Below are 27,555 nucleotides of genomic sequence, written 5' to 3'. Positions count from 1 at the left end.
TAAATTAGTTTTTGGTTGACTTTAAAATCTCTCATGGGTTTAATTAAGATTCAAATAGATTGTTAGTGTACCTCCATATAGTGCTTTTTACTCCATGACCCATATCAACTTGGTTGTTAAGACACCTCCTGAATTGCTCCCCTGCATTTTAAGCATTTTATATCATTAATATATTTAGAGATCTGCACACATTTAAACTTTGAAAACATCCAAACAAGGCTGTATACTGAAGCAGCTGCAATGTGAAATGGTGAAATAACGATTTTTATTCAGTCAGATAAAGCATCAGCTCTACTGAAGTATGAGAAAAGTGTCAGCACTGCTGGTTTAAAAAATAGGAGCCCTAAGCATTGCCTGTAAATATTATAATTATTTACTGGCTAAACAAAATTGGAACATTACTTTATAGCATACATAAATACTCTATGTATGCCGAAAAATATATCGTAATGTAGTTTTATTGACGATATTTTTAGTAAGGCATAACTTGTGGACCCAACATGAGGGGTCCTGCTTCGGTTCACACGGAAACCAATGACCGATGTTTGTTTTGCTACCATTAGCAGGTAAAACTCTCCCTTCTACAGGAATATTTACATTTGATTATTCTATTTTGAGCGTCAATTCGCAATGTATAATTTCAAAATATAACATATTAACACAAACACACTGTCAATTTCTCGCTATCTAAACATTTGTTTACAAAGGTTTCAGTGAGGCTAAATGCATTAGCTGCTAATGCTAACTCTGGTTTTGCTAGGAATTTGTAAACACGTTAGATTATTTTCAGTTGTTCACAACACCATCCAGTTCGCTGTGTTTTCAAGATAAGAAATAAGGTTATTTATTGGTTGTATCGTCATCTTGTAGGAGAGCATACGTTTCCATGCTGAACGCGGCAGCTGAGCTGGGTGGCTAACTGACCGCATCTTCACCCAAGCTGCTGCGTGGGTGTGTGACACACTCAACACAGCGGTAGAAGTTACGGTTAGAGTTTTACCTATACTTTACAATGTCAGTTTTTTTTCTTGAAGCATGCAAATGATCTGACTTTATTTCCTCTCTGTTTTGACGATTTTCAACTCGTTCTTGTAGCCCCTTGATTCCCCGGCCGTATAAGTACAAAGCCGTGTGTGCATGTAATTTAGGTCTGTAATTGAAAAGATATGTCATAAATCTCTTAGACAAGCTTTCTGTCATTTCTTTAAGGAGTCTTCAGGAATAGTTCTCCAGGCTTCTTGAAGGACATCCCAAAGCTCTTCTTTGGATGTTGGCTGCCTTTTGTTCTGTTCTCTGTCAGATGATCCCACACTGCTTCAATAATGTTGAGGTCTAGAATCTGGGGAGGATTCATCCCTCCATAAGACCTGTTGCCACTGATTTTTAGATACTGTAGAAAGTCTTTAGGCCTGCCACCAGTGTTGCACAATTTCACACTTCATAAGAACTACTCCAAAGTTCAGTTCACATGGATTAAAACTGAACAAGTTCAAGTTGTTCACAGTCTGAAAATGAACTAGTTCCCAATGATTTATCACTTTTTTGCATGACTGGAATAATTCTTATTATATGAAGCATAAGTGTAATGGAGTGCGATGAAGTTCTGGAACAAGAGCCTTGTGGCCACCTGAGAAGATGAAAACACATTTCTGCCTTTATATGTTTTAAGTAAACTAAGATATTATTTGTATTGTACTTTTTAAGAAAAAGGTGCTTTCCAACAGAATGCTAGAACATAAAAACAAAAGTTAACCAAAAGCTAGTTTAAAAAGATGAGTTTTTAGCTGCTTTTTAGACAGAAATTGAGTCCTTGCACTAATCTTATTCCTAAATATAAATCTACTCTTTTTTTGTGCATAGCCCACCTTATTTGATCACACCGATGAAAGCGTACTAACCAGCAGAGGCCCAGTGACAAACACTTGAGTCTCACATTGAACATCACACTGATATCAGGTAACTTGAGCAGTGTGTGAAGAACAATGAAAAACTACAACAATGTGTTGCATGCTGAAAAAAACCCTGAAAACAGACCAGCAGCTGTGTGATAAAATCAGGTGGGAGAGCAGCACAACAGGTGAAATCATACAAGAAGAAGTTCATCTTACATTACCGATGCTCTCCTCTGACTTTCTGTCTGTCATATCTTTCAGATTCAGCTGGCCGTACTCTTTTACCACACCTTTATAGCCTTTTTGTCTGTTTCTGTCGTGATGTGAGAATGTTGTTGTCTGGTTCTAACTACACGTGTCTGTCATTGTCCTAATATAGTTGCATTAGATTAAAGATTCAAGAGATTTATTGTCATGTGCAATGGAAGAATTTTTTGTTTGTTTTGTCCCTTACACATGTTCACGCATGAAGAGGGAAAAAAAGAAGAACACACATAAATAGAAATAAAAAAGAACTTGTCCACTGACAATAAGAATATCATTCAATGCAGGAAGAGAGAAGTGCATTCACTTCACATTCATCAGTTAAAAAGAGCCTTTTTCAACCTGAAATTCATGGAAAATAAAAACACCGCTCATGAACATTTAGTGTGTTCGTGCGCAAAAAAAACCACGCACTGCACGTCCGCAATGCCAGACACTAAAAACAATATCTGACTTCTAAAGATTTAAAGATATTAGGGGGAAAAAAGAGAAAGTAAACATACAAAACAGCAGCAAAACAAATAAATTCTCAGTGTTGATGGTGCCTTATTTAAAATGTTATTTTATCCTTAAATTAGGACTCTTTTCAGGTTTTGGACTGTTGTTTTGCTTTTAATAACTATTTATTATTTTTTATTTATTCTGAGTAATTTAACCATTGTTTTCTGAGTATTCTTAATAAATCTACACCATAAAATGTCTGGAATTGTGTCCAGATGTTTTGGATTAAGCTGATAATAGAAATGTATTCACACAGATTCAACAAAAATACTTTTTTTACCCTCAGCGCTTTAGTTCAGTGAGATTTAGACTCTTACAGAGTGTTTAAGGAACATGGAAATGCACTTATAGCAGATGTCGGCTTTGTCGAACTACTTTTTCTTGCTCTTCCTCAGTATGCCTGCTGAACGCAAGCACTCAGTAAACATGGATGAGAAAGACGTTTGCCCCTTCAGTAACAAGGAAAAGGAGAAGGACAGAGAGGGCGAGAGAAGACCCACATCTGCTCGAGACAAAGCAAAAGACGAGGCCAAAACCGGTGGCAAAAAAGACGGCGGCAAGGAGGAGAAGAGGAAGCGCCTAGAGGAAGAAAAGAAGAAGAAAGAGGAAAAGGAGCGGAGGAAGAAGGAAGAGGAAAAACAGAAAGCGGAGGAGGAGCAGAAGAAGAAGGAGGAGGAGGAAAAGAGACAGCAGGAGGAGCAAGAGAGGAAGCTCCTAGAGGAGGAGGCCAAACGACAGCGTGAGGAGGAGGCAGCTCTCCTCAAGTAAGTGGTGGTCAGCTTTGTTGTTGTCATGTTCTGAAGATGATAGAAATGTGTAGTTTCAGAGTCATAATTCAGACGTTTAAGCGTTTAGCAGACGCTTTTATCCAAAGCCACTTACGAATGAGGATATAACATTACAGCTAACATCAAAGCTAACAATAAGCTACGTAGAAGGAAACCTGGAGTCAGGCTGTCAGAGGTGACAGTGTAGAGATGGAGGGAAGTACAGAGCGTGGTGTAGGCACTGCTCAACGTCAATCCTTTGATTGTGACTGAGTCATGACGTAAGCCTTTGCGAGAGCATTCAAATAGATGGGAGCCGTTTTAACTTTTGCATGTGTCAATTAAAACAGACACTCTCTGAGCCATGTGTAATTATAACTAACATAACTAACATAAAATGCAAAAATCATCATTTCTGAAATGTAAAAATGTGCATGTATTGGAGTAAGCAGCATGTTGTGGCATGCCTGGGTAACTCCAGCCCTTTTTCCACTGCTCAAAAAATCTAAACGTGGATTTTGAGTGTAACGGGAAAGTTTTTAATCGGCTTTCAGTCCTGCTTTAAATGACTCTGCGTCATTTATCTTCATTTATTATCTCCACTTCCAAACAGGGAACACAACACCGAGGTGCACATGCTAATTTTCAATGAGGGTGTTGCGCTCATGGCTGCAAGAGTGGGCACATGTCACTTTTTCTTTACAGAACATGTTTATAGACTGTAAAGTTTAAGACGGAGGCTCTAACACCGACAGCACCAACTCACAGACAAGAAGAGCCAAATGATGCAACGTTGAAACATATTTTTACTGTTTTGCTTAAAAAATGTGAATCTTACATTATTTCTGCAGGGAAAAGGAAGAAGGCCATCAGCTGCACCAAGAGGCCTGGGAGCGCCATCATTGCAGGAAGGAGCTCCGCAGCAAGAACCAGAACGCCCACGAAGGCCGGCCCGAAGAGGCCTTCTTCAGCCGCTTGGACTCCAGCCTTAAAAAGAACACTGCCTTTGTCAAGAAGCTGCGAACGCTCACTGAACAGCAACGAGATGCGCTGTCCCATGACTTCTCCTCACTCAACCTCAGCAAGTACATCGGCGAGGCCGTGAGCTCCGTTGTTGAGGCCAAGCTGAAGATCTCTGATGTCGGCTGCGCGGTCCATCTGTGCTCCCTCTTCCACCAGCGGTATGCGGAGTTCGCTCCGTTGCTGCTGCAGGCGTGGAAGAAACACTTCGAAGCGAGGAAGGAGGATAAAGCGCCCAACGTGAGCAAACTGCGCACAGACCTGCGCTTTATTGCAGAGCTGACCATCGTGGGCCTCTTCACGGACAAAGAAGGCCTTTCGCTAATTTACGAGCAGCTGAAGAATATTATTGGGACCGACCGGGAGACGCACACTCATGTGTCGGTGGTGATCAGCTTCTGCAAGCACTGCGGGGACGACATCGCCGGTCTGGTGCCCCGCAAGGTGAAACTGGCAGCTGAGAAGTTCGGCTTGACCTTCCCTCCGAGCGAGATAATCAGCACAGAGAAGCAGCAGCCCTTCCAGAACCTTCTGCGAGAGTACTTCACATCCCTCACCAAACACCTGAAGAAGGACCACCGGGAGCTGCAGAACATTGAGAGACAGAACAGGTGAGCGGGCACCTTTTTCTCACGCCCCTGTGTCAGATTTGTTGTTTCCTTAACGCTCTTTGACATGTTGTCCTGTCCAGGCGTATCTTACATTCCAAAGGAGAGCTGAGTGAGGACAGGCACAAACAATATGAAGAGTTTGCCACATCCTACCAGAAGCTGCTGGCCAACACTCAGTCCCTGGCTGACCTGCTGGATGAAAACATGCCCGATCTGCCTCAGGACAAGACTGTGCAGGAGGGTGGGTGAATCTTCATCTCCGGACTGATGATGCAAGACACATTTGTGTGTTTTAATACAATCTTTTCCTCTCTGCGCTCTTTCAGAGCACGGTCCCGGCATTGACATTTTCACCCCGGGGAAGCCTGGAGAGTACGACCTAGAGGGAGGAATCTGGGAGGATGAAGACGCTCGTAACTTCTATGAAAACCTGGTGGACCTGAAGGCCTTTGTCCCCGCCATCCTCTTCAAGGACAACGAAAAGAACAGCCAGGGCAAAGACAAGGAAGAAGCCAAAGGTAAATATTACAAATCTAAAGATGAATGAAGAAAGAAACAGATGCAGAGTTTTATTCTAACTGAGCTGCTGGTGCTGTTGGGTTCAGATGGCAGAGAGGGGAAGGATGTGGCCAGCACCACAGAGGAGCTGGAGCTGGAGCTGGAGGCTCTGGATATCACAGATGAGCCTCTTGAATTGGAAGGAGCAGACGAGGTGGAAAATGAAGAACTGGCCAAAAAGCTGCTGGATGAACAAGGTAAGCATGAGCTATTTCAGAACAGGAACCATTAAGACCTGATGCAACGTGGGCATTGAAATTCCCATGTTGGAGGGCACCTTACGTCTAAATGGGAAGAATTAGGAAACTGTATCTGAGAAGCAGGAGTAATGGAATAAAGCTTGAGGAAAATAGTGACCACACTAATGGTGATCAAGCCATTAATGTTAAATATCTCACATGAAAGGGACTAAAGTGTGCCCACGCCAAGAAATAGAACAGTAACTATAACTTAGAACTAATGCTTCTAAATATTGTGCCAGTTCAAGTGGATGTTGAACTGTAACAGTAGTGAGAAGCATTATCATCGGTTCACTTTAGGAGGAATATGGTAAATGATTTAAACAAAACTGATGCCAAAATCATGTTTTCTCCTACATGCTGCCACAATAGTAGGCTTACAAGTAAACATGGAAGGAAAAAAAAAGCTTTGACACACTTCCATGCACATGAACTTTGTTCTTTCATGATGACAAACTGACGTTGATTTATTCAGAAGCATGTTTCAGTTTGTCATGAAGAGCTGCTCGTGTAACGGTGTGTTACCGTGATTCCTCCTCCTGTCTAAGTCCACATTGGACCCTTTGTACATCTGGGTGGTGCAGTCCTTAAGTTTGCCATCTTAAAGAAGACAAATTTTAAAAACTTTTAATTATTAAAAGTGGTATAGATAATGGATTGTGGGTGGCTTGTGTTTTTATATGAGTTAAACCAGCCAAACGTTCTTTTTCTGTCTTTCTTTGTCATTCAATGTGCTGAGAAAAACAAGACATATTGAAGCAGATATGAAAATATAATTCAGGTAAAATATGATGTAATAAAAAAAGAAAATAAAAGGCAAACAGTAAAATGGAATAAGATAAAGAAACAAGCACAATATAATGAGAAATTAAGCGAATACAGTTGTAAAAAGATCACTTTTGGGTGAATATTAAAGGACGTTTCAGCAGATCTGCATTTGATTCCACGTAAAAGGTGGATAAAAACTAAAAGCTGCTTTGCCTTGGTTAGTCCTAGTTGCGGGGACAGATGGCAAAGCTTTACCTGATCTCTGTATCTGTAGGTATGGTTGGTTTTGAGATGTGAATTTTGTTTCATCAGCATTTGTCTTTATATGCTTAGAACAAGAGGATGAGGAGGCCAGCACGGGATCGCATTTGAAGTTAATTGTGGACGCCTTCATCCAGCAGCTCCCCAACTGTGTCAACAGAGACCTGATAGACAAGGTGATGGCAAACAGGAATCCTGCTTTTTAGATAGAAATATTACCAAACAGGCGTGTTTCCCCTCATAATACAGATGGATCCCTGCGGGTTATCGTAAGTAAACTGAAGTTTTGAGCTCTGTTGACTCCTGCAGGCGGCCATGGACTTCTGCATGAACATGAACACCAAATCTAACAGGAGGAAGCTGGTCCGAGCCCTCTTCACTGTCCCCAGGCAGAGGTAACATCTGTCCAGATGTTAGAATGTGATAAAAGTAGAAAAATGAATCAAATAAAATGAAGTAAACTGCATTCATTTTTGTTCATGATTTTGGTGTTTTTGCTGACAATGAGCAGAATATAGAGCATCACTTGGCATATTTCATACCTTGAAGCACCAGAGAGAGGTGCTATCATGTATCACATGTGGAGCTCTGACGCATGCTCGTCTTGCAGGTTGGATCTTCTGCCTTTCTACTCTCGCCTGGTGGCAACTCTACATCCATGCATGTCAGACGTGGCTGAGGATCTGTGCTCCATGCTGAAGGGAGACTTCAGGTTTCATGTAGGTTCTCTCTACTCAGACACCTAAAGTGAAATATATCTGCAGGATATGTGTTGGTCTGTGTTCTTGTCTTTTTTTTTTTTCTTTAAATGAATTATTATGAATGAAGAAACCTTTCTTTGTGCTGATAGATTCGGAAGAAGGACCAGATCAACATCGAGACAAAGAATAAAACTGTCCGATTCATCGGGGAACTGGCCAAGTTCAAGATGTTCTCAAAAAGTGACACGCTTCATTGTCTCAAGGTGGGTGAGGAATCGCTGTCTGAGGTTTGAGCTGATGAATGGGAATGTTTCAGGGTTTTCTGCTTGTTTGGTTTCCTGAAAGGATTTTTTTATGTCACACAAAAAGCTCTAACTGAATCCTGAATCCCTTTTAACACGAAGCGGGACTGATGCGTCTTCGGTTTTCCTCGATGTCCAGTTTGTAAGGCACGGAGGCGGAATGGTTGTTGGGAGTTGATGCGCCTCTGATCTGGCAACAGAACCAGTCGCAGGACCAAATTGGCATCCATATGTAATACGCCGCTCTTACCAATGACAGTGCTGCCAATCTGATGATTCCACGATGCTGGTTTTCTAATTGTACACACGCACAGACACAGAGTCAGTGAAGCCGCCTCTAATTGGTCAATGTAAAAGACTGAAGAGGCTTTTGATATTTGGTCAGGAAGTTCACGTCTGCAAATTAGAATGTTTGCCTCAGTGGGGAATGTAATATGTACCAAAGCTTCATCCCTCTTTCCCTCCAATCATTTCCATTAATTCATGTCTTTTCACTTCTCCTTTTGTTTTTCTGATGTTTTGTGAAGTGTGATGCTAAGTTATTGGATGTGTGCTGCTCAACAGATGCTGCTGTCTGATTTCACCCATCACCACATAGAGATGGCATGCACGCTGCTGGAGACCTGCGGCCGCTTCCTGTTCAGATCCCCAGACTCTCACCTGCGCACCAGCGTCCTGCTGGTCAGTACAACCCCCCCACTCTCAGCTGAGTCAAAGCAGAGGACAAAAACACAGAAATAAGGGGAAAAATAATGGAAAACAACAGTGTTTTTATGATAATTTAGCTGATTGTGTGATGTTTTATCTGCTGCAGGTAGACTTTGGGTGGAGTTGTTTTAACCAGGATGAGGCATCTTTGCGTTTAATGAGCTCTTCTTTCATCTGGTCACACTTCTTTCTATCTTGACAAGCACTTCCCTCTCAGGGAACACTTGGTTACTTGTTATAGGTGGCCTATAATTTGTGGTTCTCCTGGTGAAATCATGACAATAAAGAAACCCGTTTACAGGAGAAACTTTTCTCTGGCTGCGAACGTAGGTGCACATAAATGCACGTTTTGATGGCTTAGAGAATCGTTTTTTATTGTATTAATTCAATTGTATTTAATTGAGTATAAACAGTTGAAGCCTGTGTGCTCTCCAGGAACAAATGATGCGTAAGAAGCAGGCACAGCATCTGGATGCACGCTATGTAACCATGGTGGAGAACGCTTACTACTACTGCAACCCCCCCCCCATGGAGAAGACGGTGAAGAAGAAGAGGCCGCCGCTGCAGGAGTACATCCGCAAGCTGCTCTACAAGGACCTGTCCAAAGTCACCACAGAGAAGGTGCTGAGGCAGATGCGCAAGCTGCCCTGGCAAGACCCCGAGGTGAAGAGCTACCTGATCTGCTGCATGGTCAACATCTGGAACGTCAAGTACAACAGCATCCACTGTGTGGCCAACCTGCTGGCCGGCCTGGTGGCCTATCAGGAGGATGTGGGCATCCATGTGGTGGATGGAGTGCTGGAGGACATTCGGCTGGGCATGGAGGTACAGAGATCTGGAAGTTGTGTTAAAACTGATCATTTTTTTCAAACATGTAGAATTAGTTTTGAAAATAAATAGTCTATATATGCTCCATAACATTTAGATTATTTCAAGTTGTACGCCTTAAAAAGAATACAAAGATCAGCAGTGAAGCTGCGTGACAGTACAGCCAAGTTTGGATGGGTTTAACAATAAGAAATAGGGATCCATACAGGAGTTTTGTTGGTAAGGAGGTATAAAATGTACATGTACAAGCACATAGGCCTCCATCTTTTTATTATGAGTCTGATAGGTGTTGGGCTGCAGCTCAGAGCTCTGTCTCCGTCAGTTTCATGCACCAATGTCCTTGGCAGCCTCATGCTAACAGAGATGTACAGTAGAAGCAGCTGCAGAGTGAACAACTCTCTGCTGTCAACCACACATGATTATTTCGACTTCTATAGTCCATCTGTTCCACCAGAAAATATCTGGGTATGTAATCGACTGCAGAGAAGTCCGTCTCCTCATCTGCACAAAGTGCATCCAGGGCAGGAAAGCTAGTTCTGTTAGCTCCTTAAGTTCAGAAAAATGCTGGACTCCCTGCACTGAAAATAATTTAAAGGGTAAAAATGACAAAAAATGACCAAGAAACCTAAGAGACGGATAAAAAATCTCACTGTTACCTGTTCTCTACACACCAATGAAGCAAAAAGTCTTCCATACTTAGTCAAATGAGTTGGGGGGAAAGAAAATGCTTTTTCTTCTGGATTTATGCATTAATGTCAAACAAAATATATAAACTTGATCAGTCAATTATCAAACACATATTTCCACAACATGTTACGTATATACTTCATAAATATGACAAATATGTGAGTCAACTGAGAAGCTGATTGAAGTAAAGTAGCTTTTCTAGTTCTCCTCTAATGGAAAATATTGAGCTCAAGTTTCCACTGGAAGGGTTTGGTATTACGTTAGTTTAGGCATACTTGCCTCGAAGCCTTGAAAGCTGCACAGTGTTTGGCACGTTTCAAAAGCCCTTCCTGCTTCCAGGACCTGTGATGACAACAGTGACAGTAAAAATAAAGCTTTGTCGACACCTGGCCCTAGATAATTAGCCCCCTAAGACCTAAAGCTCGCTTTTCTCATTCTAAAAGTGCTGTTTAAAGAAAAGTATGATGAATAATAAAATAATAATAACAACATTTTATTTCTCAGGATCTTAAGAAAGTAGAAATGTGAAATTTTAGATTATTGCTTTTGCCCTGATGCTTAATCATGGCTTATTTCTCAAAAGCAGTGATATTTACTCTGTCTAAAAGTGAAAAGCATTTGGTGTTCATGCGTGTCTAAGAATATGCTGCAATGAGTTTTTTCTGTTACATTTAACTATGTTAAGGTCTTTTAGAGTCTTTTCTTATTGACAATATGCACCATTTAAGGTTGTTATAGTCAAGCATGCACAGGCTAGAAAAAGCACAAAAATAACTTTTAATTTAATGATCACCTTAAGAAGCAGCTTCACTGTAGAAAAGATTGGACCTTTTTAATGTGCCTGTAAAGCATGAGAAATACTGAGACAATCAAAAGCATTGGATCAAATTCTCATCATGTCTGCAGCGTTATTTAGATTTTTTTACTTGATGGAGAGGAATATATCAGCGTCATTGTGAGTCAAGACTTAAAATTCCCCTTTGATGCAGTACAACGAGTGTAACACATACTGGAAAGGTTTATGTTGATGAGGTGGAGCGCAGAAAGATGAGGAAAGGTGCAGTGAGAGGACAGGAATACAGACAAAAGCAGAAGCCCGACTGAAGGCAAAACTGGAGGGTGTAGTGGTAAGACTGCCACCTTTCATGTGGGAGACCTGGGAACCTACCCTACCCTGCCCTGCCCTGCCTGCCTGCCTGCCTGCCTGCCAGTGTCAGTCGCTTTGGCTGAGACGTGTTGTTATTGTCACCTGTGTGAAGCCTGAGCACAGCTACGTGTTGCAGGACATGTGGGAATGTTGTCGGGCTTCAAGAGTTCATATGGGGTCATTTTTTGCACCGCACCTAAATCTGTTACCAGTGATCGATGAGTGAAAAGGTGCAAATATTTACCCGGACAGGTTTGAAACTATGTTCAGCTACCTCCTTACTGACCCCAGATCTTCAGCCAGCATGTAAAACAACAGCAGGCTGTAAATCAGGCAAATTCTTCAGCATTTCTTTCTTCAGTGTTGACAGGAGACCTGAAGACATTTGTAAAATTGTAGCAGCCAGCAGTTTTAAACTTCATAACTGCTGTACTCCATGATGAAAGTATCAAGATATTCTGCAGTTTCTCAGACTTGTAAAGGTAACCCAAACAAAGTGCTGATCTCCATCCAGCCAACAGTTAACTACAGAGACTCCTATCAGGTTTTATTTATCATCGCATCAAGTTTCCTGTTTGTGAGCCCCTCTACAAGCCTGTGTCTGACACACAGTGAACCTTCCAGTGAACGAGCAGACCAACATAAACTGAAGTGTGATCACTTTCCCAATGGAAGGTGGAAAGGGCTTTTGTCTCGTAAAGCCACAATCATGTCAGAAATGGACAGAGCCATAAGTCCTGCTCACTCTCAGTCACTCACTGACTGTATTTATAGGAACTCAGACTGTTGTTTTCCTCTATACATATACATAGATATATGTAGCTCCATCCATTTTCAGCTGCTCTTTGGGGATTGGCTCTTAGATGCAACTGTCTGGGCAGAAATACCCAGACCTCCTTATCTCCAGCCAGCTCCTCCTGCTTTTCTGGACGAACTCTGACGCATTTCCTGCCAAGCTGTGAAAGATATTCTCTCCACTGAGTGCTGCATCTGACCCAATCCCTCCTACCGGTGGAGAGTGTGAGAAACACCCCCCGTGGGAGGCGTCTGGAAGGGATGCTGTCCAGAAGTCCAAACTATTTCAGCTGGCTTCTGTAGTATGAAGTAGCAGCTGCTCCACTCTGAGCCTCCCCTGGATGACTGTACTGAACCTTATCCAGAAGGACCCTCATGCACCTCGTTGACAACTGGCCAGCAGACACATCTGGAGCTTCAGTGAACATCTGTCTCCTTTGTTTTCAGTGTGTGAAGCCCTGTCAACATCTGTGTCAGCTCTGATTGGTTGTTCGGGGGAACGAATACGGGCAGAAATAAACGAGGTGGCAGCGATGGAGATGGTGGCAAATGACAAACTTATGGCGCACACAGTCTCTCTTCGTTTGTCATCTTAACTTTTCCAAAACAAGAAAGCCTTTCATAATAAGTGGTGTGAGGAAACTGAAACATCTGACCCGCTCTGACATTACTTAAAACCACAAAGCACACCCTGCTATGTTCACGTTGTTTTTTCCTTTTATGTTTCTCTCATTGTGCAATGTAATGTACATACTGCCCCCCCCCCCCCCCCCCCCCCCCCCCCTCTCTCTGAGATGGCAAATAGAGTCTTCTGCAGACATAGATGGTACCTCATGGGCTGAAAGGCAAAGCTGTTCATTTACCAGCTCAGTTCTCTCCTCACAGTGACCACCAAACCTTTCCACATGAAAAAAACCCCACAGCTCACAGTTGGCAAGCTTGACCTAAATGATGCATTTTCTGTTTTACTTCTTCATGGCATTTCAAGACAAATTTGCTCTTTATTGAATCTATTAGATGTAATTTTAAGAAGTCATACTAAAGTAAATTAGATCATCTTTAGTACATTTGCTATTGCAGTAGTTGTAGTTACTACTCATTTCTATTCCTGAGTTTGATTATAGATACTAGAAAGTTTAATTGTGTAACTTAGTTGAGTACGATACTTTTGTTTCAGATAAAGCTAATAATCACAATATTACACAGCTGAGAGTATTTTCTTAAATTAATATAATTTAGAATATTAAAACTCCAAAAAGCACCCTTCTACTTTAAGTACTTGATGCTGTTAAAACTTGTCTTCAGTAAGATTTAAAATCCTTTTTCCACCTCCATCTGTTCCTAGGTAAACCAGCCCAAGTTCAACCAGCGGCGGATCAGCAGCGCCAAGTTCCTGGGCGAGCTCTACAACTACCGCATGGTGGAGTCGGCGGTCATTTTCCGCACCCTGTTCTCTTTCATCTCCTTCGGGGTGAGCCAGGACGGCAGCCCCAGCCCTCTGGACCCTCCAGAGCACCTGTTTCGCATTCGCCTGGTCTGCACTTTGCTCGACACATGCGGACAATACTTTGATCGCGGCTCGAGCAAAAGGAAGCTGGACTGTTTCCTCATTTACTTCCAGGCAAGTAGCTTATAATGCACCATTAGTTACTGCCATGTTGTGCACATGTGTACGTTTTTACCCTAAGACTTTCTAGTGAAATAAAGCTCAGTTAAATGATTTTTTTTGCAGCGCTACATCTGGTGGAAAAAGAGTGTGGACGTTTGGACCAAAGACCATCCGTTCCCTATCGACATAGACTACATGATCAGCGACACTCTGGAGCTGCTCAGGCCCAAAATGAGGCTCAGCTGCTCCCTCGAGGAGGCCATTAAGCAAGTCACTGATCTGGAGAGGGAAGTGCTTGTCAAACTAGGTAAGAGTTTTCTGTATCTGGCCTAAAATCTAACATGTGCAAAGGATGCTAGTGTCTGCAGTAGCCGGTCTTCCTGGTTTTGCTGCTTTCTGTTGTCTCTGCAGAGCAGCATTCCTTGGTGTGTAGGAGGAGGCTGGTGCTCCATCAGTCATCTCTCTGCTTTATCTGACAGCTTTAGTTTGTTCAAACACACACATACCAAACAGGTACTCTCACTTGAAAGAGCCAGTCACCCAAAGATGTCCTTTGGCCACAGCCCGGCTGGTTAATATCCACCTAATTTTAAGACCTGGAAAGGATCAGGCCATTTGTTTATGGAACAATCGCTGCATCGAGCTTCGAAAATTAGTTTTGCAGACTTGGTTCAATTAAACTTGTGATTTGACATTTTTTTAAAAACCTTTAATGATATCTTAATGAACAGATTGCTTAGTTAGTTGATCCTAAAAAGATTAGATTTAGCCCTTGTTTTCAGTCATAGCAGTAATTACACTTACACTTTCAAGCTGTTTTTTCCCAAAGCGTGTCACAGAAAGTGACCGAAACATGTGAGCTTTGCTGTTGAATGGGGCAGTAAAACCTCTTCAAGGGTAGCCAGTTAAAACGCCTGGCTGATGTATGTTCTCACCTTACAAGAAAATCTGGGGTTAGGTAAGATAGGTAGTAGACATGGGCACTCAGCAGAAGAAAAACAAAAGAGGAAGATGGATAGCATCCACAGTGAGGCACTGGAGAGCCCTTTAAGTTCAGTGTGTATCAGAGCACCACGAGCCAAACTTCCAGATAAACACGTCAGAAATGGTGTTGCAGTGTTGCAGCTTCTGAAAAGGCTCTCAACAAATGAGGTCCCATATCACACCAGACACAGACTACTACTAGAGTTTTAGAACGAGTGGAACACATGCAGGTGTATGTTTTTGGGAATATTTCTGTACCTTGCTTGGTATGAAAAAAAATGATATAAAGTACTTTCCAAAAGTCTTGAGACACCCATTGTTTCTTTATCTATTGCCAGGAAAACAGAAATTGGTGCAGCAAGTTCTTAAAATGTGCAAATATAAATACACTATGTGAGGAAAAAACTGAGCCTTCCAGTGAGCCTGAAAGTGAATATCTGGTCTGAGCTCCTTTATTCTCCAACTCAGCCTGAACCCTCCGAGACAAGCTTTCTGTCATTCCTTTAAGGAGTCTTCAGGAATAGTTCTCCAGGCTTCTTGAAGGACATCCCAAAGCTCTTCTTTGGATGTGGGCTGCCTTTTGTTCCGTTCTCTGTCAGATGATCCCACACTGCTTCAATAATGTTGAGGTCCGGCTCTGGGGAGGATTCATCCCTCCATAAGACCTGTTGCCACTGATTTTCAGTCCACTTCTTGTGTCATTTGGCATAGCTCAGCCTTTTCTCCCTGTTTCCCTTCCTTAAGAATGGCTTCTTGACAGCCACCCTTCCATGGAGACTATTTCTGATGAGGCTTGGGCCAACAGTAGATGGATCAGCTGAAGGTCCAGATGCATCTCTCAGGTCCTGTCAGGTCTTTGCTGGATTTTTTCCTCTTTCTTAAGGACATCACTTTCAGATCCTGTTCATCTGCTGTAGATAGTTTTTTAGGCCTGACACTTCTTCTTTTGTCCTCCACTTGTCCAGTTTCCTCAAATGTTTTAAGGACACACTGCACACCATGCTGAGATATGCCAAGTTTTCAGCTAATAGCTCTTTGGGAATCACCTTGTTGCTGCAGAAATCCTATTTTCTGTCTGTCAAACTGTGTTTTCTTTGCTGTTTTTCATAGATGCAACTAAAGAAATGGGAACCAATGATGTGTCTTTGTGACAGGCTGCTGGTAACAAAGTGCCTAAAGATCTGAGAAGGTCTTAAGAAGCCTTAGACTAGGTTTGGTAAATCAGTGATTAATTGAAAGTCTCTTCTCAGTCAGTATGGACTGGAAAACAAGAGGGGGTCGCAGTGCCTTGTTGTGTTACAACCTGTTTTACATACCTCTCAAAATGTCTTCATCTTTATTTAAAAACTATGGGATGGATAGAAGGAAATGACCAGGTGAGGGACAGGAGGAGGAAGAAGGAAACATTTCTGCAGCAGGTGTATCTCGCTCTGCAGCCTGATGACAGCACATGAACAAAGCTCGGTTTAACAGTTTCAAGGTGTTGACTTGGAATGCAGAGAAAAATGTGAACTGCTCCACCCTCTGTAAGATCGATGGAGCCTGACACAGTGTGTGCTCAGACGCTTTACTGGAATAAAACTGCCAATACAACAGTGCATGTACAGCAATATTCCTCACCAAGAATCTCCACTGAAATCTGAAGGGCGGTGAAGCGCAGAATGAGCGAGGAAAGAGGAGACTCTGCGGCTGGGGAATGGAAGCCATCTTTGTTTATACATATGTCACCTGGGTAAATGGACTTTGTAACTTTCCGCCTCTGATATGTGTGTGAGCACTTATGCTGTGTGAACCTGAGAGAGGAGAGAGTGACTGATGGAGGCCCCTCACAGCCAAACAGAAGGTCTATTGTTACCTTTCATACTTTGACCAGGATCAGACATTCCTCACTTCTCCAAGCACACAAGACCTGATCCGCAACTTCAGCTCGCCAGCCTGACTTCATTTCTGCGCCATCACCACAGTTACACAATTAAAAGAAAACAGTTATGCCACAATTAGTCTCTCCTTTATGTTTGACGTGTTTCTAACCGAAGCTTTTGTTTGAGTAAAGCCTCTCTTCTGTTTTTGAATCGTCTTCTCACAAAGGCATGGCCATGGGGAGGGACGGTCGCTCCAGTGCCATGAGTGAAGGGGAGGGTCTCGACGAGGAGGACGATGATGGTGATGACGACGAAGAGGGAGGCGCCGAGACCGAGGAGCAGTCGGGCAACGAGAGCGAAATGAATGAACAGGATGAGGATGTGAGTCCTTTTGTTGTGTTGAACTCATCAGTCCTGTCTCACAGCTCTCATGTCACAGTTTGCATCACGTGTGAAAATAACACGTAATAATTACACGGTGCATCCTTCATGTTGCGTGCTCATACATTTCACAGGTGTGGGGCAACATAGTTGTTATATTATATTACAAAAATTGACATTAGGAGTCAGTCACGTGTGTAATTCACAAGATTTAAAGTGTGGTAAATAAACAGTTACCTGAAGCTCTCCAGCCACATTTCACCCAAAAGCTTTTGGTCTTTTCATCATGGACAGTTGACGCTGCTGGTTGGAGCCCTGAAAAAGTCTTTTCTGGGTCAGCAGGTCTTCAGATTTAACTTCTTGTGTTATTCTGTGGACGCTTTTGTTTGTTGTGACCTTATGAAAGCCAGCTGTCAAACAGAACATTGAAAGAGTCGTGCAGTTTGTTTCTGCCATGAAAGCAAAGTGGGACAAGTGCGAGAGTTTCCCCAGATACACCAAGGAAATGAAAAGCAGGCGAAACAGGTGTGTGTTTACTTTGTGTCCTACTCTGTGTGTTTTGGTTGATCCTTGAAATCTTGGGCAGAACTGGACGGATTTCTTAATATGTGCTCTTGCCAGCTTTTGAATTGTCATCAGTCACAGCACAAGTACTGGAACAAGTCAAAGTCCACGTCTGACCCTGTACAGTCTGTACAGCTTGAAGTGTGCATGTTTATCAAAGGCACTGCGAGAGCTGACGTGCATCCCAGAATGCATTTTGTGTTAGCATACAGCTGTCTTCGGTTAATTGTTAGAAAGACCAAGGCATCCCCCATCTCCTCAGTGGGTTCAGTAAGCCTCTTCCAGCCCCGGTTTTACCCTCAGACCCAGGACAGGAATTTGGGAGTCATATTTGATTCTGAACTCAACTTTGACACCATGGAAATAAAAGCTGTGAAATCCGAACTTTCGCTGATGACTTGAGGACGGTTATTGCGGCTGGATTATTGTAAGTGCCTGTAATCTGGCATCAGTCGGCCTCTTTTAGCCCATCTGCAGCTGGTCCAGACTCTTAACTGGTCCTAGAAAAAGACCAACGTATCAGCCCACTTCTTGCATCACTCCACTGGCTCCTGATCAAACATAGAATTGATTTTAAGATTCTTTTATATGTTTTGGAAGCTTTACATAGGTTGGGACCTGAATATGTTTCTGATATGCTCTGCTGGTACCTCTTAGATCCTCTAAAAACTGCTTTGACCTGCTCCCCAGTCGAGGTTAGTCAGTATGGGACATCGTGTGTTTGCAGTGGCTTCAAAGCTGCGGAACAGCCTTCCACTATCTACGAAATGTGTTCTCTCTATTGACAGTTTTAAGCTAACGACATATTTTCTCTCCTTGGCTTTTATCAGCACTCAACACTCTTTGTATTTTTATTTTATTTCTTCCTTTTTAAAGGAGGTATTTTATCACCTTGTGTTGTCTTTCTGCTTTTACATGCTTTTAATTAGTCTTTGCTTCCATGTTTTAGTTTTCCTTTGCTGCTCCACACAGACCTGCTTTGTCTCAGCATGAACTTTAGATATATACAGCTATGAACTTTAATTCAATTTTGGTCTCAGAGATAGAATTTTCCTGCAGTCTCGTAAAGATTTTCTGAAGCTAAAGTTAAGCTTCTTCTTCCACATAGCAGGGTGCTCTGGAGCACTTCCCAACCCATTAAACCCATCGCCACTTTAACTGCTGTTTCAGATAAACCAGCTCTACCCCTTTTTTGGTTTCTATTGTCTGTTTATCAGTCCATTTGTTGAGCATATTTTTTCTCCCATGAACACCAAATGAAAGACACCTGTGCTCATATTGTCAACAGATGACATTGTCATGTCTCAGTCTGACAGCTGTGGTGACAAGAGAGGTCAGTGTGTGACACGATCTGTGAGAAACAGCAGCACAATGAAAAGCAGTGTTGTGCAAGTGCTGCTGTTAGAGCAAGTTCAGTTTTAGGTGTGTTTAAGGTCAAAAGAAGGACAATGCTGGTCATTTTTTATTTTAGTTTTTTATCTAACTTTAGTGTCGATCTGCTCTCGCAATTGGACTTTTCTTTCTTTGTTCTGATCGTTACTGTCTGCCGTGTCTGAACCTAACACTTGAGATGAGACGAACATATGTGAACAACAAGTTTACATTCCTTCCTCCTGGTTACCAGGGTGACAGTTTCTGCCCATATTATTGTTTGGATGTTTAAAGAAAAGAACGGTGACAAAACCAGATTTTTTTAACATCCCTGTTGACAATTTTTGACACCAGATAACAAACACAATTGATTCAGGGAAACCTGATCAGTCACGCATCATTGTGACTAATCTGAGATCTGGAATCTTTGCCCTTTCCTTCCTCATTCTTGTTTATCAATCACACTTTGTGTCATAAGTTAATAAGCTGCAACCTTTTTCCCACCACAGGATGGATCAGAAAATGAAGAGGAGGAGAGGGAGGAGGAGGAAGAAGAGAACACGGACTACCTGACCGACTCCAATAAAGAAAATGAGACCGATGAGGAGAACAATGTAAGATCCAACATGTTCAAATACAGATAAGAGCTGAAGAGTGGTGAGGCTACAGATGCTATTATCAGCCAGTCTCTGCATCCTCAGCGTTGTTGTGACAGTATGTGAGAGTGTTTTACATTCCGGTCAGGGTTTTGGACATTTGGTTATGTTAACTTGCCGCCCGTGTGCAGGAGGTAACCATCCGCGGCGGTGGACTGAAGCACGTGGCCTGCGCTGAGGATGAGGACTTTGTTCAGGCTCTGGATAAGATGATGTTGGAGAACCTGCAGGTATGATGTCCTGCTACACAGCTGTCAGCTGAAGAAGGCTGCTGAAAGGATATCCGTTTGGGTGGCCAAAGAATCCTTTTAGAAACTATTTAAATAAACTGGACTAGTTCAACTTTGAGCTAAACATCCCAGCTTGATGAAGATGAAACCTGCTCCGCCTTGACTTGTGTGTTTCATCACCACAGCAGCGTAGCGGCGAGACGGTGAAGGTGCACCAACTGGACGTGGCTATCCCTCTGCAGCTGAAGAGTCAGCTGAGGAAGGGAGGCTCCGGGCAGCAGTGTATTGGGGAGGGAGACTCTGACATCTCCGACACTATGCAGTTCGTCATGCTGACTCGCAAAGGCAACAAGCAGCAGGTAAGCAGCACAAGGGTCAAAGCACACACTCACTGTGCACCAGACAGCTTCTGAATGACCCCTTATCCCTAACAGCAGACGTGCGCTGCTTTTAAACTCCAAGCCCGATGGTTCCTCTCCTCTTTGGTCCGGAGGAAGTGATGATCCATGATTTCCAAAAAGAATTTGAGTCATGTGACCAGAGAACAGTTTCCCACTTTGCCTCAGTTCATTTTAAATGTGCTTTGGTCCAGAGACTACCGCAGCATTTCTGGATCGCGCTCACATGCGGCTTCTTCTCTGCATGGCAGAGCTTTAAGCTGCATCTGTGGACGGCACGGTGAGCTGTGTTCAGACAATGATTTCTGCAAGTGTTCCTGAGCCTGTGCAGGGATTTCCAGCGGTGTCTTTATTCACAGAGTTGTCTGTAGATTCTCTGAATCTTTTGACTATATAGTGAACTGTAGATTATGGAATATTCAAAGTCTTCCCAGTTTCACATTGAGGAATTTTTTTCTGAAATTGCTCCACACAAATGTTCTTGTCAGTCTTTATTTTTAAGAGACTCTACCTCTCCGTAGTGCTCTTTTTATACTCAGTCATGTTACTGAGCTGTTGCCAGTTAACCTGATGAGCCGCAACATGTTTCTTTTTAGTACCTCTTACTTTTTTAGCCTTTTGTTGCCCCTGTCCCAACTTTTTTAAGACGTGTTGCTGCCATCAAACTCAAGATGAACCAGTATCTTTGCAGAAATAGTAAAGTGTCTCACTTTCAACATTTGTCAATAAGATATTGGTTTGTGAGATTTGCAAATCATTGCATTCTGTCTTTAATTTACGTTGACTTGCCTTCTTCTCCAGAGGAGCTGTTGGATGATGAAAATCCAGGATTAAACGTAGGCACAGGACTGCAGTGAAGTCTTATGTGAGCAGCTAGAGGAGAACTGTAGTACATTTTACCTGAACTTCCTGTTGAATTGAACACTCGACTCAGTCTGTCTGAGGCCAGGAATAATATTGACTCTGGCTGTGTTTGTGAGCTTGTTTTGGCCTTCCTCTGAGGACCAGTTTCAGCTTTAACCACCATTTTGAGGGCATTTTTACTTTAGTTACTTGTTAAGCTGAAATTTTTTTACTTAATTTTCCATCCGGCATGTATGAAGCATTGTGAATTCCATAAATAGGTCTTGTATTTGTGTCCTTGTGATGAGTGTAAATTAGTCTTCATTCCCTATTAGCTCTGTTTTTGGTTTTCGTATGAAAAATCTGGCTGTCCAGCAGCTAAATGGTCTTTATATTCACCAAGCTCTTTGGTTACAGAGCAGTCTGCGTTCAGAGAGCTAATATCCTTCTGTGATAACAGATGGCTTTGGCAGCAGCAGTAACAGAAGCATTCCTGCACAACAGTAGCTGTATTAGCTGTGGTAAAACACGTGGTTCAGCAGTAGAAGCTGTACTCTACCATGTTGTTTCAGTCAGGATACAGTAAAGTTTGGTGCTATTTGCAATAAGGTTTTGGCCATTAATTGTTATGATAAGCCACAAAGACTTTAGCTGACATGATACAGATTTAAAGAAAAGCCAAATCTGTCAAGGTGTGATTTTAAAGAACAGGACAGACCACCTGATCTCTTCCTGTTCCAAAGTGTGGTGTCATGAACAGAGGAGTCAGGAGCTGGCTGCCACACGTGGAGTTCTTAGACATACTGTGTACGGGTCCTGAGAAGTGTATGAAGACAGATGTGTGTGTCGGAGAGGAATGTGCGGTTTGAGGGCAGAGGCTGGTTGGTGTACTGTTGGGTGTGTCCAGCTTTCTGCCAGCAGTCGGAGGCTTAATGGAGCGCTCAGTCCACGCAGCCTCGCTGTGTTTAAAGGGCAGCTGCCAGATACACGCAGGCAAAAACATCAGGTCATGTGAGCGTCACACACAACACAGAGAATCTTTGTGGTGAGGTGTGTGGGTGGGAAATGACATTTCTGTCTCTGTAAACACACACAGCTCCACCGTGTTACTGCATGGATGAATACAAGCATCCTGTGTGCGTGTGTTTTGGACTGTGCTCGGTGGGATGCTGGATGTACCTAAAGCTCAGTGTAACTGCAGCTCTGTCCCACAGGACCTGCCCTGAGCGTACTGTATGAACAGTGCATGTGTACAGTGCATGTGTACAGTGCATGTGTACAGTGCATGTGTACAGTGCATGTGTACAGTGCATGTGTACAGTGCATGTGTACAGTGCATGTGTACAGTGCATGTGTACAGTGCATGATACGCTCCACACTTGTTTAAGGAGAGCATTTCCTCTGTGGGAAATCTGGTTTTCTGGAAACATTATATCTTTGGGTTAAATGTGACTCTGTCGCCTGCAGCCAGTTAGAGTAGCTTAGCATCAAGACTCAAAACTGACACACTGTGAGATTTTAACTTTGTATGGATTAAATAAATGAGATTTGTCAGATCAATTCAATTTTATTTACCGGTATATAGCGCCAAATTACAGCAAATGTCATCTCTCCAATTCAAGCCAATTGGAGTTCAATTCATTGTAATCATACTCCAATCAAATCCAATGAATCAAATTCAAAATGAATCCAATTCATACATAAAGAGCCAATTCAAAAATAATATCCTAGCTAAGGAAACCAACAGATTGCACCGAAACTTGTCTTCAGTCCAATCTCCCGTCCTGAGCCTGAGGGACTGTGGAAAGGAACGAGTCCCTTTAACAGGAAGAAACCTCTGGCAGAACCAGAACCAGGAAGAAACCTCTGGCAGAACCAGGAAGAAACCTCTGGCAGAACCAGAACCAGGAGGAAACCTCTGGCAGAACCAGAACCAGGAAGAAACCTCTGGCAGAACCAGACTCAGGAAGGGTGGCCATCCGCCTCGACCAGCTGGGGTTTGAGAAGACAGAAAAGAGGGAAAAGAGGGGGGAAAAACACCATAACACCATTCAAAGGATACCTGTTGGAACAGGGAAACACAAGTTAATAACCACAATAATGTCACATGTACATAAAATCATTTAAGAAATTAAACAGGGAAAAGAGAGCAAAGTGAGGAAAGGTGTGACAGATGAGGTCCCCCAGCAGTCTAAGCCTATAGCAGCTTAACTATGGGATGTTTCAGGATTACCTGAGCCATCCCTAACTATAAGCTTTATCAAAAAGGAAAGTTTTAAGCCTAATCTTAAAAGTGTAAAGGGTGTCTGCTTCCTGAAGCCAAACTGGCAGCTGGTTCCACAGAGAGGGGCCTGATAACTGAAGGCTCTGCCTCCCATTCTACTTTTAGAAACTCTGGGAACAACAAGTAAACCTGCAGTTTGGGAACAAAGTGCTCTGTTAGGAAAATATCTTACAATTAGATCTTTAAGATATGATGGAGCTCAGTCATTAAGAGCTTTATATGTGAGAAGAAGAATCTTAAATTCTATTCTGACTTTAACAGGGAGCCAATGAAGAGAAGCTAAAACTGGAGAAACATGATCTCTCCTGTTAGTTCTCATCAGAACTCTGGCTGCAGCATTTTGGATCAGCTGGAGGCTTTTCAGAGAATATGTGGGACAGCCCAATAATAAGGAATTACAGTAGTCCAATCCTGAAGTAACAAATGCATGGAGCAGTTTTTCTGCATCACAGTCCTGTTTTATATGTGCGTCAAATGATAAATTCTGTCGTATTGTTAGGATTGCTCGCCTGTTACTGTTGTTGCCTGGTTGGTTTTTGTCTGGTTTGGTTCAAATCGCCACGTCAAGTAGAGAAGGGAAGAGATGGAGAAAAAAATAGGGGAGGTGGCTTATTGGGGCTAATTGAACCTCTTAATAAACTTAACTGTAAATGCGCCAGAGTTAGCCAAAAGGCTATTTTTCATCTGTAGTCCCTGGACCGATGTTACAGAGTCAGCCGAGATTATAACAGCATTATATAAAACGTCCCAATACAGGATGAAAAAGGAAAGGAGAATTCCCAAAAATACAGGCCGAATATGTGAAAGATAAGAAAAAAGTCTTGAAACTCATTACAAACGTGTCTGTTTTAAAACTGGCATTGGACAAATATGTTTAGTTTTGGTTATGATGAGTAGAAATGGACTGAGATCCTGAAGTTAGAACTCAGACTCTGCAGACAAAAGACCCCCTCAGAATACAATGTGGCATCTAAACAAATCCTTCTTCTCACCTCGAGCTGATTAGCATGTGTCACAAAATGTCAAACTATTCCTCCACAGTAGTAGAAAGTTTTGGCTTTGCTTCGTTTGAGAAACACCAAAATTTGGAAAAAGATGAGTGCTTTTATGAATAATTAACTAAATGATTTATTGTTTTGTGTTTGAATGCAACTCACATGTCATGTGACACCAACAAAGGCAGCAAACTCACGTACGAGAAACCTGAAATGACAGATTTTTTGCATTCTTGCGTGAAAAGTGATTCAGAAACCGTTAAGAGTCGACCTATCAATGAGTTATTGCAGTTCTAGATAACATCCAGCACATATCCTCTGATTGATTCTAGCTTTTTAACCCGGGCAGTTAGCTTCTTTCTTGGTTTTATATCACTGGAAAGGGTTAAAGTTGGGGTCAGGGTTACAGACCCAGCTTTAAGGCAGAAAAACTGGTTCCTCATCGGTCAAAGGTTCACATCATCAGCAGTCTGCAACAGCTTTAACTTTGACCTTTCTGGTCTTTCTTTACTCATGTGTTTTTGTTGTCAACAGTATAAGATCCTGAACGTGCCCCTGTCGTCCCACCTGGCTGCGAACCACTTCAACCAGCAGCAGGCTGAACAGGAGGAGCGCATGAGGATGAAGAAGCTCACCCTGGACATCAACGAGAGGCAGGAGCAGGAGGACTATCAGGGTACGGCACAACATGTGGGCTCTGCCCTGTTTCTGTCAGGTTTAATGGAAAAGAACTGTGAGGTGGACAGAGCACCATCATTTCCAGTCATTTCAATCTTAATCTTGGGTGCTTCTAGTTTAGCTTTGCTCAAATAAGGAGAGGATCTGGCTAAAGTGTCTTATGATTGGTTGACCTCCTGGAAGTTTACTGAGGGAGGCGGGGAATGGGATGAAGGAGCATTTCTCCAGTTACAGCGACATAACATCAACAAGAAAACCTGCTACATTTTCAAGCAGCACATGAGTTCCAGTCTCAACTTTGTGTTCAGACAAGCAGACACATGTTCACTGGTTATGTGTGTAAATGTATTAACATAAAGTACCGGAAGCCAGCTTTGTTGCCTTTTTACTCAGTGTAACCATGAGGTTTGTACTAAAACCTATTCGTTTGTCTAACTCCAACACAACACAGACAGTTTCACTCACGGTTTGAGGTTCAGACTCGTGGCTTTTAGTGTTTCAGCGTCAGTCTCCCTGAAAGCCAGCATCATACTGGTTCTTCTTCATAAACCTTCCATCCATGAAGGGTAGCTAACAAATCCAAACCTCCCAAGCGTGTTGCTGACTGTGGAAGTTTTAGGGAAGCTGAAAAGGGCCAACTTGACCTTACGACCAAAAACAAATGACACTGGCCTGAAAAGAACCAGTGCATCACTTGTTGCTTGCAGCGCAGTAACTTCCACTTTTAAAATGCTCGCGGTGGGTAAGGTGCGTGCTCTGGCTCCTACGGGCACTAATTAAATCCTGTCTCCCACGTGTTGGCGCCTCTGTTACTCTGTGCACGTTACACAGAGCGTTCTGGGGTTTTATTTGTGGTTCACTATTAAATCTGGGTGTTTATTTTAAATCAGCTGTTGATAACTTCAGTGTTTTTGATTCATATTTTGAATGAAAAGGTGAATGGAAAGTGTAAAAGTTGCTTACGGTTCTTTTAGCCTCATCTCATCAGTTTCTCACAGCGCATGCAAATGAGCGGTAAAGCGCCACAGACTAAGCAGTCGGGATTAGCTCCTCCCATCTTCTGCAGTCTTATCCCACCTCTCTGAGACTGAAGGTGGTGCTCTGCAGATTCAAAGCAGAAATCCTGAGCCGAAGCATAGATGATGATAGATTCTGGAACACATATGTGTAGCTTGTCGAGGGTGACTTTGCATTGAAGCCTTTATTAGAATTATTTGTGCCTACTTTTCTTTTTTTAAAGTGAGTTTTGTCTTGCTATAAACGTTCCTTTCATCATTGAGCTGTGATTTAACCACCTTTCCCTTTGCGTGTTGCAGAGATGATGCAGTCGCTGGCCCAGCGTCCGGCTCCGGCCAACACCAACCGGGAGCGCCGGCCTCGCTACCAGCACCCCAAAGGCGCTCCCAATGCCGACCTCATCTTCAAAACTGGAGGAAGGTGAGACGCGAGGCACCGCCGACACTCACGCGCTGCAGAATGTGACGGATCGGGGCTCTTTATCTCGTGCACTGACAACGCCTTGCTGCTGTCTCTTTGAACAGAGTGAAAAGGGCAAGAAATGAAAGGCATGAGATCCGAGACAGACAGAGAGAAACAGACAGGAAAGTCAAGCAGGAGAGGCATGTCATGGACGAGAGTAGAGCTGGAGCTGCTGTGTATCCAAAGCGGCGATAAAGTTTTAGACAAGAAGCGAGATTTTTTTCTTTAAAAGCTCTGAACGTTTTTGGAAATAAAGATAAATCCATATTTTCCCAACAAATGTGAATTTTTCTCTGTAATTGCATGAATTTGGTAAAAGGAATAAAGAAAGGGGATAAGTTTAAAAAAGAAGTCTTTAAAAATGAATGCATTAAATTATAAACAGTCAATAAATGTGGAAATAAGTTAGAACGCTTCCTGCTGCTTGTTTCATTGACTTATCATTTTGATTAGTACACGGAAACCTACTCGTAAAGTGTTTTTTTGATTTGTAAAGCAGTTTTTTTAAGCAAACTCCAAAAAAAGAACAGAAGCAACGAGTAAAGACAAAATAATTGATTGATTAAAGCAAGTAAAAGCAAAAAAACGTATTTACACCCAGAAGCCACCGTTTTTTAATTCCATCCAACCTTCCTCACACTGATAAAAGCAATTGATTACAAATAACAGTAAAATGTTAATAAAAAGAGCCATATAACAAAACACAAATGGAAAAAGAGGGTTGAAGTATTTAAAAAAAATCAGTGAGTTGAAAAGTTTAAAAAAAAAAAAAAAATTCCTTCCAACCTTCTTCTATAAAATGATTGACGTGATGGAATACCCAAAGTAATCTGTTGAGATCATTGTTCTGGGAACCGTACAGTTAACAGACTGGCCTCAAACAATCAAATACTGGCTTTAGAGCGGAACTTTAGTGTTCTTCAGGCTTATGAGCTTTTAGGTTAAAGGTGTGTTTGAGTGCCACTTCAGCAGTTTTTATTGACCATCACGGCAGCTGATGATGTAAGAGGTGGAGAATCAAAAAGGCTGCAGTCAAGTCGGCCACGGTGGGCTAACTTTAGTCTGCCACGGTGGGCTAACTTTAGTCGGCCACGGTGGGCTAACTTTAGTCTGCCACGGTGGGCTAACTTTAGTCGGCCACGGTGGGCTAACTTTAGTCTGCCACGGTGGGC

General features: G+C 42.5%; 2 protein-coding genes across 2 annotated transcripts in view; both read left to right on the top strand.

The window, feature by feature from the left end:
• Window positions 1-492: 492 nt before the first annotated feature.
• upf2 (UPF2 regulator of nonsense mediated mRNA decay) lies at window positions 493-26,345 on the top strand. The gene is made up of 20 exons (XM_072377731.1): window positions 493-566; window positions 3,053-3,421; window positions 4,276-5,055; window positions 5,136-5,296; window positions 5,382-5,573; window positions 5,661-5,810; window positions 6,954-7,057; window positions 7,191-7,276; window positions 7,492-7,600; window positions 7,732-7,845; window positions 8,449-8,565; window positions 9,028-9,417; window positions 13,395-13,670; window positions 13,782-13,965; window positions 16,731-16,885; window positions 19,330-19,434; window positions 19,608-19,706; window positions 19,892-20,065; window positions 24,761-24,902; window positions 26,221-26,345. Exons 1-20 carry the CDS (start codon window positions 535-537, stop codon window positions 26,343-26,345), a joined length of 3,864 nt encoding a protein of 1,287 aa, XP_072233832.1. The 5' UTR covers window positions 493-534.
• LOC140283077 (CD9 antigen-like) overlaps window positions 21,296-27,555 on the top strand; it is a 237,946-nt gene continuing 231,686 nt past the window's right edge. The window contains exon 1 of the mRNA XM_072377730.1: window positions 21,296-21,299. The gene's annotated coding sequence lies outside the window, so the exon portion shown is untranslated. The remainder of the gene's footprint in view (window positions 21,300-27,555) is intronic.

The sequence above is a fragment of the Leuresthes tenuis genome, unplaced genomic scaffold, assembly GCF_036924035.1.
Source record: "Leuresthes tenuis unplaced genomic scaffold, fLeuTen1.0.hap1 SCAF_23, whole genome shotgun sequence".
NCBI classification, from domain to species: domain Eukaryota; kingdom Metazoa; phylum Chordata; class Actinopteri; order Atheriniformes; family Atherinopsidae; genus Leuresthes; species Leuresthes tenuis.
Note: the sequence above shows the minus strand (reverse complement) of the source record. Positions and strands in the feature narration are given on the sequence as shown.